General features: G+C 45.7%; 1 protein-coding gene across 16 annotated transcripts in view; it reads right to left on the reverse strand.

Annotated features, from left to right (window-relative positions):
• Window positions 1–16,655, reverse strand: part of CELF2 (CUGBP Elav-like family member 2) — a 766,349-nt gene that overhangs the window by 152,249 nt on the left and 597,445 nt on the right. For all 16 annotated transcript variants that reach the window (XM_053572290.1, XM_053572279.1, XM_053572276.1 and 13 more), the window contains one exon: window positions 3,484–3,680. In XM_053572290.1, coding sequence (XP_053428265.1) covers window positions 3,484–3,661 — 178 coding nt within the window. In that variant the 5' untranslated portion in view covers window positions 3,662–3,680. The remainder of the gene's footprint in view (window positions 1–3,483; window positions 3,681–16,655) is intronic.

A 16,655-nucleotide genomic window follows, 5' to 3' on the forward strand; every position in this document is an offset into this window, starting at 1 on the left:
TGTCCTATAGCTGCAAGTTATTTGTTCCTTTTCTGAATCTCCATAGTTCCAAATGCCCAGCTCTTTCTTTTTTACTCTTATCTCATGTTCCTTTGGAATTACTGATGAGCTTGCCTTATCGTCCCCGTTTAGATTTTAAGTTTTTGAGACAGTGATGATGATGGCAACTGTAATGATCATGACCGTCACCACAAGCTCCCCCACACTGCAGCTCTGTGGGAAGCACGTAACTTCATCACCCCACCAACACCATGAAGACCGTCTCCACTTTCAGGTGTGATTAAGTAACATGCCAAGGCCAGTATGTAGGAAGTGGTAGAGCCAGAAATGGAATTTAGGCTTGTCTGACTTTAACAGCAATGTTCTTAACTACTCTGTGGCATTTCTCACCATCGCAGATGGCCTGACACAACATCCTTCTCCCTGAGTCCTAGGAGGTGAGGGAGTTTACTGAGCTGGATCCCCCAGCGTGCTGAGCCTGCCCGGTCAATACATTTATCTACAGGGAAAAGAAACAGAGCTCAGGCTCTAATTCTTAAAGGATGATTTCAAAAACAGAACAAAGTTTATGTCCCTCAAGACTAAACAGAACATAAAATGCAAAATGAAAGAAAAATCTAATTCTCCTGGATTAGGTAATAGCTTGACTTTGCCTCTTCCCTCGGAACCATCACTGTTGAAAAGGCAGTGAATCAAGGCCACTCTGAAAGACTTACTTAAGTAATTTAAACCACATTTAGAGAGAGCCTCCAATAATTCTTGTTTCTGAGGCTCTGACATCAGCCCTGTGAAAACATGATAATTGTACTCTGCTGACACAGCCCGAATTGATGTAAATTTGGGTTCCTATTTTACATATGAACAGGCAGATAATATATGATGCACACAGGTATCAAAGTCAAAAAACTGGGGGTTGTTGTCTCTCTAGGTGAGCGGCTAAGGGCCATAATCCTCAGAGAGGAATGTCATTATACAGCTCAAATCCCATCACAACAAATACCTTTACAACAGAGATGTCTGTATAACAAAAACCCTTTCAAGCTTTGGCTGACAGCCCATGTACTTCAAGCAGTATTTGATGTGAAACTTGGAGTTCACAGTAATGGGAATTGACCTGTATTTCCAAAGGTAAGATTTGAATGATTTCATCTGCAACTCTGATCCCATGATACCACATGTCGGAGTGATATATAATCTAAACCCATGAGTATAAAAGCTAAACACAAAGAAATTGAATCAACTCACTCTTAAAAGGCAAAAACTCCTTCTTTTCACTTGGGGAACATTTAGGCAAAGGAGGTGACTTCTGACCCAAGCCCTGAAATACACGAGTCCAGGGAAGGTCTGGGGTCTCATCTCATGGAGAGACAAAATGTTCCCCCCTCCAGGAAAGGAGATGGGTTGTATGCAGATGACTATACTGTCATTTACTAGCTGAGTCGATCAGACCACATTTCTTTACTTTCTCAGAGCCTCAGTTTCCACATCTGTACACTGTGACTAACGGCACCCACCTTCTAGATTTTGGTAAAGAGTAAATGAGAACATACGTAAAGCTTCTAACATACAGCCTGATACACGGCATGTGCTCAAGAAAAATCAGTTCCCTCATCAGGCTTCCCTGCTCCATCAAGACCATGGGCTTCTGCAAATTATTTCCATCAAATTAGTTAATAAGACCTAGTGAATGGAAGTCAAAATGCCTAGTCTCAGAGGACTGTCTGAGCAAGAAAGAAGATGACAGAAAAAGTAGGCCATGCACAAATACTTCTTTGACCAGGAAAAGGTCTTTCTGGCCAAGTAAGGCGTGTATTCTTAACCTAAAATGCATATAACCAGACATTGTAACAATAAATGAGAGCTAACCATTTTGTCAGAGGTCATTTTGAGAAATGTTGATAGACAAAAATTCGGAGTCTCATTTTGCTACAAGGACGAATTGTGGCTATTGCTCTAAGTGAGCTTCCTGGCTCTGGCCTAGTTTTTTGTGCATGCTGTTGGAGGTGGCGGGAAAAGACTGATTTGGTGATTTGTTATAGCTCTCGTCCCTGTGTTATACTACCTTTCCTCGACAGGATACTGTGAAAGTTAAGTACTTCAACAAACTCTAGTCTTCTTCATTGACATGTAAACAGCAGCAGAACATGTTCAATGAAGGCTCTCAATAGTGTTCTAACTTGTAAAGATTTCAATTCCACTAACTTTTAGAGACCAGACTTTCTACTTCTCAAATTATGGGACAATCAAGTTTGTGGTGACAAAATTTTACGTTTTTTTATTAAATTACCTTGGTCACGAACATTATCTAATGATACCTTTATACAATGGCTATTGGCTAGGGGCTTTTAAACTCCTTAAAAGGCTCCCAACAGAACTATGAGACCTGAGTAAGTATAGGGAACAAGAGATGGCCCAACATTTCTCAAGAGTTACAGAACATCAGAGCCTTAACGATGCCTCTTAGTCCTTTATTTTCACCTTGCCAGTAAGAAAAAGGCTCAGAGAAAAGTTGAAGTATATAAACAAGCCAAACAATGCATTCAGGAGCTGTTCTGAGAAACCGCATAGAAATAAAGTATGCCAGACAGAAACACCAGAGCACAGAGAAAAAGAAACTGAGACTCAAGAGAGACAGAGGAGCCCTGAGCAGAGATGGAGATCAAGAACAGACGAGGAACAAAATTACTAAGGCGAGAAGGTCAGAACAGTGACAGGGACCAAGTGGTAGCAGGAGAGGGGGGATTTTAAACTCAGTCTGCACAGCTTACTGAGTAGGACTCCAAGACAGAAGGCAGAAAGGTTTCCGGCCCCTGCTTCAGTGAACTTGCACCTTACCCCTCCCTGCCCCTATCACCCTAAAATGGACGCAGCAACCACCCCCTGAGTGTACTCTCAGGTCTCACTCCTGACAAGGGCGGAAACCTCCAGCGTTTGTGAAGGTGCGCTAACTATCTCAGGCCGCTAGGGTGCTGCTCTGGGCTCCAAAAGGCAGCTTCCCTGCACGGACCCCACCTAGCTCCCAGGAACGGGCGTCCCTCCTCCACAGCCCTTCCTTCCTTCCGTGCCCACAGCATCCCCCTGGCTGGCTGGGGAAGGGTCAGGCATTTCAAGGTCTGCCCAGGTTACAGAAAAGTGAAATGCAATTGCAATTACTCCGGCGATCCTGGGCAGTCAGGGGTAGAAAGAGTCAGATGCCAGAAGGCAGGGCTGAGAAACAGCCTTCCTCGAAGCAGCCGCCCGCCCAACGGGAGCCTGCGCTGCCTAGAAAGTGACCTCGCGGGAGCGATCACGCGCCTGGACAGCGGCTCGCCGCGCCCGCCCGGGCCCTCCCTCTCCCGGCGCCCGACCTGTCCGCGCGGCGGGGGGCGGGGAGGAGCCGCAGGCGCCCCACCCGGCTGCCCGCGGCGCCCCGCCCGGCCCAGCGCCGCCCGCCCGGCCCAGCGCCGCCCACCCGGCCGCCCCGCGACCCCGCGCGCCGCGTACCTTTACTCTGGGGAGGGTTCTGACTCCGGTCCCTGAGGACGTTGATCTGGTAGACGGCTCCGTAAGGCTCAAAAAGTTCTTTCAGCTCCTTTTCCGACCAGGACCGGGGGATCTGCCCGACGAACATCTTAATGGCATCTGGGTCTGGCTGGTCCGAGTGATCCAAAGCCCCGTTCATCTTGCTGGCTGTGCCGTTACTGTCAAAAACGGAACCGGGAGCCAGAGTTAGGCGCTGCGAGGCAGGGACAGGAAGAAAAAGACAGTGGGGGCGGGGGTGGGTGTGCAGGCGGAAGCGGGGGGAAGAGGTGCGGGGAAAGTGCCTAGTAAGACGGAGCAATGAGATGAACTGAGACAAAGCGGGGGCACCATCGGGCTGCTCCGCCGCGCGGCTGGCGGTGCGCGCGGCCGCCCTGCGCCGCCGCCGCCCGGGCCCGGGGAGCGCCCGCCGCTGTCACCGCGGCGCGCACATGTCCGCGGGCGCAGCTCGCACGGCGGCCAGAGGCAGAGCCGGGCTGCGGCCGGGCTCCTCTCCCCTGCCCCCGCCCTTCCCGGGAGGCTTTTTTTGTAAGGGAGGAGAGAGGTGGTAATAATAAAGTCACATGGAAAGAAAATGAAACACTTGGCAGTCCGTCAGATGACTAATGCAAGATGCTGGCGATGAATGTGCAGAGCGCGCGAGGCATCCATGTGTGCATCGAATTAGCGCCTCGCTGCTCGGCCTGGGAAGCGGCTCTGCGCCGCCCATTGGCTGCCCACGCCGGGGACCTGGGCCGCGCAGGGAGGGGGCTTCCCTTTAAAAAGCGCATTGTTTACGGGACCCGGGCACAAAGGGTTTAATTCAGGGAAGGAGGAGAGATCTCAGAATTGCCCGCTTTGTGCCGGGAGAGGCCTGGGGGAGAATGCAGCCCCGCAAAGTTGAGTTCCCACTGAAGGACGCTGAATATTTCAAATCTTTCACACTCCATAAATCGCTCTCTGTGTATCTGACTTCCAGATGTTGCACTTGAGTTCTAAACAATCGCACGTTTGGAAGAGAGGAAAAAAAGGAACGTCTGCGTTTTCTTCTCTTAGCTTCAGTAAATATTTGGGGCGGATACAGAGCACATCCACAAGTCTTCACGTATCTGTCTGCCTGAACGCTGCTTCCAAAGGCCCCATTGGGAAGAGAGAGAAGAGAACGTTTTTTTAGAGCCTGCAGTTCTAGTCACCATCGTGCAATGTGTTGGTGAAGACATTTCTTTTTTGCTTGCCCCAAAACACTTGAGTAGAGTAAAACCACATGCCCTTTTTGCCTACTCCCCTCAAAACATACCCTAAACCCAGGCTGCCAAAGGACCGTGCAGCACTGAGCTCCTCAGCCTGTGAACACACAATGTACCCAAATGGTGCAGAGCACCCCACCCCAAGAAGCAGAAAAAAGGGGACCCAAGGGCTACAGTGAACTCCAGCTGGCAGGTGTGATCTCCTGTAGCCTCAGTCCAGTAACAGTAAGAAGACAGGGGGAGATCTCAAGCAGAGCTGAGTTCCTTATTTGGTTAAAACAAACAAACAAACAAAAAATACTAGTGCACCTTAAATCTGCTGTATGTCCAGGCTAGACTTCAGCCCTTATAAATAAAAAAGGAGGGCAGCACCTGTGGCTCAAAGGAGTATGGCACCGGCCCCATATGCTGGAGGTGGCGGGTTCAAACCCAGCCCTGGCCAAAAACTGCAAAAAAAAAAAAAAAAAAAAGGAAGACACCGATGGTTAAAAAGCCAAAAATTTATGGAAAGGAGCAATGCTGAATTAGATTTAATCCAGAGAGAAAAATGGTGCCAATACTCCTGACGAGGTCCTGGCTTTATCCTCGTCTTTTACCACTTTATTTTTGTGTCCTTGAGATAAACAATCAGACTGTCTAACTTGAAGCACTTTCAGAGTTTGCTCTAATCAACCTTATTGTTATAAAAAATGTTCTGCTGAATAAAATATTGAGTACAAAATCTTCTTTCAACAATTTAGGTGTAATGCAGTGCTTGTTTATATTAGAGCTGGATCGTTTATCTTGTTCTTAGGTACCTCTCCTTCTTCTTAAATCACTCTTTGAGAATTCAATAAACACTTTAACCTGAGGAGCTGTGCCTAGGGCAGGGTGGAGGTGGCAGGGCCCTGAGCCGTATGGGACACGGCATTCACAGCAAGTCAAGAGCTCAGAGTGTGGCAAGACCTCTTTGTGGGAGAGGAAGGCATTGTGGTCACTGCTGTTGACAATCAGCTAGAACGAAAAAAGGAAGGCACCCCCACAGCCTCAGCAACAGAAAACGGAAGTTGAAAACGGGGCTGTTGCCTTTACAGAGCAGAGTTTCATACAAAATGGAGGAGTTAGGGTGCAGAGCACTAGTCCTAATGTTTTAACTTAGAATTCTAGACCGAGCATTCCTCTAGGTGTTTCTCTAGGTGAGAAGCCATTTACGCTTTCTCAAAACATACAAACTCACCAAGATGCATCAAAGAAGGGAAGGCTGAGCAGAGGGTTACACCTAACACCACTGGTCTTTCTGTTGATGGTACATATTTATTCACCCTCCCCTCAGCCATCCTTCACAGATCCGGAGATCTCTCACCATCCTGGGCAGGGCAGTGAGGCAGGCTCTGCATCCTGGCACCACCGCTTCCTAACTGTGCTACTCTGGGCCTCAGACCATCTGTAAAATGGGAACAAAGACTCTGCCTCACAGAACAATGTGCTGAATAAAGGACCAGCACAGAATAAATGCTCTGGGCCAGCTGTTTCTGCTGCTAACTCCTTCACGTTTGTGATGCACCTGGAGTGAGTGACCATCACAAATCTACTTTTCAGTTCAAAATTTTCATGTATAGACTCAAATACAACTCACATACTAAATAATAATAATAACACCCATCTTTCATGGAACATTTACATACCAGATAACACGGCAGGTGCTTCACATTTTTATTCCTCATATTAATCTTATGAAAATAAGCAGGGCTTTTCTGATGCCAACTTCTCAGAAATAAGTTCCTTTACCAAGATTACTAGCTTATAAATTGAAGTGCTAGACTTCAAATCTCATTTAGGCTACTTTAAAGCCCACATTTACTCCGAAATCGACCAGGTTAAGAGCATCGGCACCTGCGCAGATGTCCTTTTCCCCACTCCCACACGCAGTGATAAGCGCCTCTCATCTCCCACGTCCTTGCCCGACTTCCTGCTATTTTGCAAATAACTGTTCCAAAGACTTGCATCAAGCACTAAGGGCACAACAATCCGTTCCTTAATTAAATCCAGTCATCTCTAGTTGTCATATAAATTAAAAACACCACCACCACGCCTTCCCCATCGAAGCTTCTATGCTAAATAGGCAGTCCTCACCCACCAACTGCCCCAGAGTTGCTGAAGGCCACGCCCTGAACCCTGCAGCTATTGCAACATTTTGGTAATCTCCACTCTAATCCACCCTCGCTCCTCCTCCTTTGGACTCCTAACTTTCTTCCCGGCTGATGCTCATTTTTAGTGGAGACTCACTGACTTCCTTTGTCCTCATGAGGCTGTAGGCGCTGACACATCTGAGCCAGCCAGAAATTATGTGTTCGACAGTTAAACCTTTGGGGGCCATGGAGAGCCGACTCGCTCTTCACAGAGAAGCAATTATGGGAAGAGACACCCCAGGTCTCAGCAAAACCCTCAGGAAGACCTCCCATTTACGAACATCTGATCCTGGGCTTAGGAAATTAGACTGGTTCACTTCTCTTCGCTCTCCAGCCTTCCTCAGCACCCAGCACAGTGCCTTTGACAGTGTTGGAATTTAGACTCAGTTCATATAATATTTATTGAGAGCTCACTTTTTGCCAGAAACCTCTGCCAAGTACTTGACGTATAACATGACAAGGCGTCCAGTTGGAATCATTATCTCCCTTCTGGAGATGAAACAATGGAGAGTTATAGAAGGAAAGTGACTTTCCCAACGTCTCACCCCTAAGGAAAGGTGCCTGCAGAATGTGCAGAGAGTGAGACTTCAAAGGCACTGTCACTGCTTCATATTGCATGAGTTGGGATCCTCCCGGATGGTACCTCTTGGGGAAGCAGTGACCACCGGCAGGCCGGGGACACAGGCACACACATCTCGTCTGGCAGCTCGCCTACAAACTGCAACAAGATTCTGAGTGCCAGTTCTGCTTATGGTCTTGGCAAGGAGCCGGCCGGAAGGCTCCTCTAGGACAGATGCCGCAGGGAATACGACCACAAGTCAGAGAACACTCTGCCAGCAGGCAGTGGGGGTGTCAGTCTCACAGCCAAGAAGAAAATGTAATGATGTTTGGAAAAAACAACGAGACTGCTTGCTTTTTGCTTTTAACCCAGGCACTGACCTACTTCCCTACTTTATTTTAGAGTAAAAAGAACTTGATCCAGAGTCTATCTGAAATCTTCTGAGGTTTCTCTAAGCAGTGAATTATTACCAAAAAATTTGTAACAATTGACTTAAGACATCGTTATTATTGTTACTACTGTTACAATCCAGGACAACAAGCTTTTATAAGGCCCAGTGATTTGTAGTTTTCCATTTGGAAAATGGAAACAAAAGAATTACAGAAGATCTAATTCCATGGATAACTTTCTGTGTTATACTTTATCTATATAAAAGGAAGAAAAACTTACACAATGGGCTGTGAGAAAGGTCAAGTGGCTATAAACAATTATATTAATGCTGAAAGAAAGACATAAAATGCCATCTTCTAAACCATACTAAACCAAAACTACAGAGGGAAGGAGGGAGGGGTGGGGAAAGGAAGAGCAGAGAGAGGGAAGGAGGGAGGGGGGTGGGGTCTTGGTGTGTGCCGCACCTTTTGGGGGCAAGACACGATTGCAAGAGGGATTTTGCCTAACAAATGCAATCAGTGTAACCTGGTTTATTGTACCCTCAATGAATCCCCAACAATCTCTCTGGTAGTGATAATCTTATTACTCGATACTTGTGATTACTCTTTCATTCCTTAGAATGACCTTACATCAGTGCTGTCCAACTCTGTGCCATAAAGAAAACGTTCTGTATCCCCTTACCCCAATATTGCAGCCACCAGCCGCACATGGCTACTAGGTACTTGAAATGTGGTTAATGCAATGGAGGAACTGAATTTTTAATTTAACTTTGATTTATTTAAATAGTTATAGATGCAAATATACTTGTCCTTTTTCTGTTTTCTTACTGATCAGAAATGAGATTGACCTAAATGTATTACTTCCCAGAAGTTTGTTTCAGAAAAGTAGGAACACGGGGCCAGAAAATGCCCTCAGTGTTGGAGGCACTCAAAAGCAGGGCGGCAAGGAGAGCCGGCGGGCCTGAGCATCTGTCCTGGGTCAGTTTCACTGTGCCCTCTGAGACAAACTATGTGACCATTCTGTGCCTCAGTTTCCTCACGTGTAGAACAAAGAGAAGAGCTCCCATCTGGCTCTCAATTTCTGTAATTATTTGGCTATGGTTTGAACTCAGATGCTGACTTGGGAAAGATGACTTAGATAATATGGCCAGCTGCCTGAAACCTTCATGGGATTCTTCTTCTTCAGTGTGCAATTTATAGGTAGTCTCCCCAGACTCACGGGTGACTCAGGCTACAGGAGGCGGAGCTGACAAGGTGTCATTGACACCCTGTGGCTCAGACAGGACGTGAGCGGCCTTGGGCTCTGGGTGTGGCCAGGGTACCATATCTCTTGATCTCTGCCAACACTCCCCTCATATACCCCAACCACAGCCTGTCATTTCTGTCCCTAACAAGCCTCTCTTTTAATGGGCTCTGGAATCATTTTTTAATATCACTTGTACTTAAGTAATAGCTCACAAAGAAATAGGCTTTATTTGGTTATCACAGGAGACTGTCCAAGACCAAGTTGGGTCAGGCCTGGCAGACCTGGCATGGTGAAAGAATAGGCATGAACCTCATTAATATCAACAGTCTTCTGTGTTGTCCATTTTGGTGTTGCTTATTATTTAAGAAGAGAGCTATCCTCTCAACAGACTGGCAATGCACCACCTGGGGTTTAGGTGGCAACTCGTTCCCTGCACTCTGGAGACTTGACCAGCCCCTCCCCTGGGGGGCTCACTGTCCACCTCAACTTCCTTCAGCCTCTAGACTTAGGAAGAGGAGTCTATCGCCATCCAACCTAGAGCTCTGTGAGTCACAACTCTCTTCTACAATGCATGGTCATCATGACAAAGCCTCCATCTTCTGAGACTGCCTTACAACAGGGGGTGGTTTGCTACTGGCCTGACACAGCTAAGTCCTAACTGTGCTGGGATCCTGGGTTGCTAAAGACTTTCGGTAAATTTAACAGCACTCCCTGGATACCAGGTGTACCACCAATAAGATGTGAATATAAGAGGCTTCTGTGTTCACCCGGAAGGTACTGTTCTGTCTATCACACGAAGCAAAATCTATGGAGGCAATTTCAGAATGAGGTCCAAATCTGAAATCAGATGGCCAAAGAATGAAAGAACGGCTAGTAAATCCTCATGGAAGAGCAAGTGGGACCAAGGACCCTGTGTCTGGAAGAGGCAAAGCCTTTCTCCAATGGTCAAGTTGTAAATAAATTAACTGGAGCTCCTTGGAAGAAAAGGTCTAATAATCCCACAGGTACACACATGTTAATACGTTCATTCTCGTGCTTTGACAAGATTTAAAAAAAAAATCCTTAAAAGTGTGTATGACATCATTGTCATTCATAGCCTACTAGGAAAGAACACACTTATGACAAGATTTTCTGGATTACTGGAGTGAGAGCTGAACCGTATTCAGTCACAGGTCTAAATGTTCTACATCCATGTGCCAGGGTCAAGTGCGGCTGTGACTTACAGGGAAAAGCTCTTGTAGGAGAGGTCACGGGACGCAGGCATCTGGACTCACCAAAAGGGAAACCTCATTATTACCTTATCTCAATTTGACCACTAATAAAAAGCAGAAAGCTGGAAAACCCCCACAAAGAAGTAAAGGTGGAAAAATCTGGGGAGTACCTGATGGCTGAGCATACGCTAACCCTCACTGGGAAGGCAGCGAGGCCCTGGCTATCCAGGGAACGCCTTTCCTTCTGTGATTTATCAGAAACAGTTCAGTGAACTTCAGGGATGAGCAGGAGGGGTGCACACAGGGAGAGAGAGGTGTTTTTGATGAACTTTTAGAGATGGCAATGGGGAAATAAATTAGAAGATTTATTGAGGACTTCACATTTCCAAAGTGCTTTAGAGGTACACATGCTGAATCCTCTCCTCCCTAGCTGAAGTCAGCATTACCTCTCCTGCAACTTCACAAAGTAACTCCTCAGGGCACCCCACAACATAAGCAGAAGATCTAGTGTATCCCCCAGTCTGTCTTACTGGCCAATGGCTCAACGCTGCCAAATTCGCCCATTTGCTGTGACTGAGTAATTGGAAATGGCTCTTTGGATGACTGAGAGAAGATTGGTTTGGCCATCAAGTAATTAAGCAGCAAATCATTATAAAATAAAGACAAATGCAGGGCAAAACCCCACAAGGACCTGCACTTCCAAAACTGAACCCCGATGTTTGACAAAAATGTCCCCCATACATAGTTTAGCAGCAAGGGACGTACATCAGATGGGCAAACAGCAGGAACACACTGCTTGTGTCCCTGCAGACCGGGTTTTAGTGGCTGTGCTTCTCGAGGCAAACAGCTTCTGCTTTCCCCACTGGGGAAAAATGTTTTTCCTGGACTTGTTCACACAGGAAAGAAAGCGGTCAGGGCGAAGTCACGATACTCTCCATTGACTGTAGGAACAGTGAGGTGTTGAACATGGACGATCCCCCTTTGCAGAATTTCAAGCGCAACAGAGGTTTATTCTCACACAAAGTCCTTTTCTTCCCTTCTCATTCTTATGTAGTTATTGAAGACGTGACTTATGTCAGACGCAGTGTCCGGTTTAAAGGAGAGAGACCTAAAAAAGACCATGTAATTTACGCCCTGATGCTTCTCAGAGCCAATTAGAAGAGATCAATATAAAACCATAATCTAATGGGATAAAGCTTATCACAGAGCCACACATCAGGGCGGTGGGAAGCCAGAAGCCAGGAACTCATTCAGCCAGCGGGGCTGAGCGGTCAGCATTCTAAACCACACTGCATCCCCGGGGTTGTGTCTAAATGGAATTTGGGGAGAAAAATCAACGCCAAAGGATGATAGTCTGTATCATTTCACTTAGTTGGCAACGCGACTGGAACAAAACAAATGTAGAAAAGGCCGATCTAACCAGGCTGGGATGTTAGGGAAAGCACCGCAGACGCACAGCTGCCCTTCCCCTGGGCGCCACGCTCACGCGCACACAGCCCTGGCAGGGACAGTGGTCACGTGTCTCCCGCCCTTGCACAATCTAGTCCTACCTCTGCTCAAAATGCCACACCCCAGGGCGGCACTTGTAGCACAGGGGTTAGGATGCCAGCCACATACACTGAGGCTGATGGGTTCGAACCCAGCCTGGGCCTGCTAAACACCAATGACAACTGCAACAAAAAACACCCAGTCGTTGTGGTGGGTGCCTGTAGTCCTAGCTACTTGGGAGGCTGAGGCAGGAGAATCGCTTAAGCCCAAGTGTTTGAGGTTGCTGTGAGCTGTGATATCACAGCACTCTACCTAGGGTGACAGCTTGAGACACTGTCTCAAAACAAAACAAACAAACAAACAAACAAAAACCGCCGTACCCCAGGAGCCTGTTATGCAAAGACCCTTCCACCTCCACTCCCCATGCTCCCACGCGGTGCTAACTCCTGTGCAGGGGTGGTGCCTATTCTCCTGTAGCCCTGTCACTCCCTACGACTCCTACATAAAGAACTTCCCCGTTTTTGACCATTCAACTCTGATTTGACAAAACACTCTAGCACCACCCAAAATTCAGCACTCCTAAAAATAATTGTTTCCTGTTTTCTTCAAATTAGGTTTTGTGCTTAATTTCCCTGTTCTTACTGGTTCAAACTCCTTCCTCGCCCAACAATCTGAGAAAAGGAACAGTGTCCTACACAGAACAGAGAGACGATGTTGATCGGCTGCGGGGTCTGACCACTTCCCTCCTCTGACTGCTGAACCCACAGAAATAATTAACTGAACCCCCAAATTAGGTACATGGTAGAACTGTGAAATTCTTCACAGGGATGTCTTACTCAAGCGCCAGTTCTATAAATAGTGCAGAACTACTATAGCTGACCACCTCAAGTTGACCTAATTTTCACAGACCAGATATGCAACACATGTGCGCATCAGTACGGCAGGCCCTGCTCCTTATATTGACTAGTTTATTACAGCTCCTTGGGTGGTCCACTTACAAAGGTTCTACAGTATTTATGAAGTGACTCTGAATCTATTATTCAAGGAGTTAGGGATACAACAACGGGTAAAAATAGCCTTTATGAAGCTTATAGTCTAAAGGTGGGCATAAATTAAGCAAAATAAGTATATCTTGAAACAGATTAGAAAGAGATCATTTCAATGGAAAAACATAAAGAAGGCGGGGTGGGGAGACAGTGTTGAGTGCAGGGTTGCTATTTTAAACAAGGTGCCCAGGGAAAGATCTCATTTGGAAGGTGAGTACAAGGCCTTGAACTCAGTTTCAGGATTTCCCCAAAACGTATCTTCTGAATGAATAGATTTAATAGAGTAAATGTCTCAAAAGTTGAACAGATTAAATGATATCATGTGACCTGCCAACACTATTATGAAAGAACCATGTTATCCCACATATTATGGGTCTATTAAACCCAAGCCTCATTACTTCTATTACCAATAAGTTACTGAGTCACGCTTGTTTTTCACTAAACGCTCACTGGGTCTACTTGGCCCTGCAGAGCCACTGTCCTAATTCTGGCTGTCATTTTCTGCCTGAATTATTGCAGAACCATCCAGTGAGCTTTCCTCCTTTGGACCAAAGGACAAAGACTTCACTGACCTTTGAGCTCGCCTGGCATTCAGAACTCTATCTACCTTTCTGTGAAATATTGATTACCATTCATTATTCATTTTATCATCTATCAATGGAAAAATTTAATCTCAGGCTGGTCTCTTCTCTCAAGCCGCTTCTGGCCTCCCCTTCCTTGGTCACCAGTAACGTGTAATCAAGGAACACAACTGAAGTGAAATGCCAGCCTCAGGAATGCAGCCAGGAGCATGAGGTTTGGAATAAACGCACTGGAGATGGCTCCTGCCACTGTCTCCTTCCACTGATCTGGAAAATCTAAAGTTGACGGTAAATGGGAACCAATTACATCATGCTAATGATAGCAGTTTTAGCTCTGAAAACAAAAAATCCACTTGTGAAGAAAGATATGTACTTCTGCAGACTAACAGTATTAGGTTTGAGTATATATTTTTCTGATATACCTTTGAATGCCTATGCTCGTCAAAAACCAAAAAAAAAAAAAACAAAAAACAAAAACTCACAGTAGCCAAAACATATGTCATCAAGCTCTGCCCTGAGGTTCATGCCCTTCAAGTCCCTTGCAGAGTTCCTCAACCCATTCCTCAAAGATTTCTTATTTTCTGTTGGTTCTTCACAACCTTGATCTTTGCTATTTCAAATCCAAAGAGATGAGAAGCAGCAAGCAAGAGGGAGGACTGGGAATGTGTGGGTCTCTGCAGTGACAGGGACAGACGTGAGGGCCTGAAAGAGCCCAGCAGGGGAAAGTCCCCTTCTAGAGGGACGTCTCCCTCCCCTGGAGTACAGCAGACTAATTCATCTGTGTGATAACAAACTTGTCTCATCTAAAGGGTCACATTACGGGCAATAAATTCTTCTTAAGAAGGCTGAAAAAATATATACAGTTTATTGTTATTCCTTAAAAAAAGAGAGTAAAGAAAATGGGTGCCTTGAAGAAGCAGCTTTTAGCTACACTACTGCGCACTCAGTTAATCAGACCCACTCATTCCTTAGGGATGAGCTGAGATGTTACTTTCTCATTTCAACACGACAGTTTATTAAATGTTAGGATCCATGTACTATCTTATTTCTTTCTTTTTTTTTTTTTTTGTAGAGACAGAGTCTCACTTTATGGCCCTCGGTAGAGTGCCGTGGCCTCACACAGCTCACAGCAACCTCCAACTCCTGGGCTCAGGCGATTCTCTTGCCTCAGACTCCCGAGTAGCTGGGACTACAGGCGCCCGCCACAACGCTCAGCTATTTTTTTGGTTGCAGTTCAGCCGGGGCCAGGTTTGAACCCGCCACCCTCGGTATATGGGGCCGGCGCCTTACCGACTGAGCCACAGGCGCCGCCCCGTACTATCTTATTTCTTGTCATAAAATGTAGCAACTGATCTTAACTGAACTCTTTAGCTTTGTCGAGGTTAACTTTTACTCAATATTCTGATCTAATTATCCCTACCTGGTAATGTTTTTGTTGTTCCGCTGAGAGAAAGGAGGGTGACAGGTGGAGAACATCAGAGGGATAATTTGTTCCCCTTTGGGAGTCCGTTTTTCCCCAAGTGAATAACGTGTCACTGATCCACAAATAAACTTTAATTCTTTCTCTTCAAGACATCACGAAAGATGATCATTGAGGTTTAAAAAGTGGAAATAAAAGGCCTGAAACAGACGATGATACAGCTAAAGGGACAAAGTGTGGATTTTCTAGAATCTTGCTGTCCAGGCATAAGGAAATGCAATCAGATGCTCTATAGTGACTGCACCAAATTCCTAGACAGCAGTCCACAGCACTTGCCTCGTAGTCTGCTTATAGAAATTGCAAAAATAACAGAAAAGAACATTGCCAAGAGTGTACGGCCACCAAAGACGACTTCCAGAGTTCTGGGCACGTCAGCTTGTTGTGTGTGTTTCCCTCTGATGTGAACGTAATGTGTTGTCATGCACATACCACACACCAAAAGGCAAGGACTCCATGACATTCTACCTTGCTAGTTTTTAAATCCCTAAATTACACTTCAGACGAAATCAATACCAAACGCCACATTCTGATTTGGAAACCTATAGGTCCTCTCCCTCGTCTTTCTTTCTTTCTCACCATGTCATAAATTCCATGCAGCATCTTAAATCACCAAGGACAACAGGCTTTGACATTTCATTTGCTTATTTCTTAAAACACGCACCATCAGATAGCACCCCCTAAACAAATAGGAATAAAAATAGGATTATGTGCTACATTATAATGGATGTTATTCTAAGAAGCTGAGTATCATTATATCAAAATTCCCCATAGCTGATTTTTTAAAAGCCATTTCTTCATTTTTTTGACACTACATCTGGCACAGCGAATATCAATGATCCTGTGTTTATATATCTGTCTAACTGCCTTTCCCAAACACAGCCAGATGGAGTCTTTCAGAATCAAATTAATTTCAGATTAATTCACTCTGGACCCACTCCAGTTTCATGACTCTTTGCTTTGAGGCACCAACCAAATTGATGTGAAGGCCTCGACGTGAAAGAGCACAGGTTCCTCGATATCAAGGGTTTGGGGGGGGGGGGGAAATAGCACAATTCTGTGGCAAACTCCCCTGCCCAAAAAGTAATCATTCAGGTATTACAAGCTGCCAGTTCAAGGACTGGTTGACATTTCATAGTGTCAAAATTATCCAGGAAGAATTCCCTTTTGGATCCACATAAAACTGTGGTTAATTTTCCATCCAGTCTTCACAATGCCTTGAGATGAGATGGTTCCGGTAAAAATCAGGGTCCTCATTAGTGACACCACAACCAGTGATGTGATGGTAAATGTGCCACATAAGCACAGAGTCAAGTCTGACCTGTGACACAAGAGAGTTAATTCTAAACACACAAAGTGCGTATTCGCCGTCTCTAGCTATAGCCACTGAAGTGAGTATAAACAAACGTAGCCGGCTTTGCCCACTGTCAATCTTGCTGGATCCTTTATTATCGTACTTGTTTCAATTGCAATTTGGGTTTCCATGGAGACACAACAGTCAGCTCTAGAAAATTATAAGATAAATGTCAGGCAGTGATAACGGTGTTAATGAAGCTCTGGTGACAAGCAGCTCTGTGCTTCCAATAATAAGCCTATTTTTCATTAGCATATGTATAACCTGTCAAAAAAACCTGGAAAAGAATATTAAAAATTAAATATCTATCTGTATTTACAAGAGATGGGGGGAAAGACCCCTTTAGAATGGCCTAAATTTGGTAGGTCAGCCTGAATAAGAAAAACAGAAT

This window comes from Nycticebus coucang, chromosome 20, assembly GCF_027406575.1.
Source record: "Nycticebus coucang isolate mNycCou1 chromosome 20, mNycCou1.pri, whole genome shotgun sequence".
Lineage (NCBI taxonomy): Eukaryota > Metazoa > Chordata > Mammalia > Primates > Lorisidae > Nycticebus > Nycticebus coucang.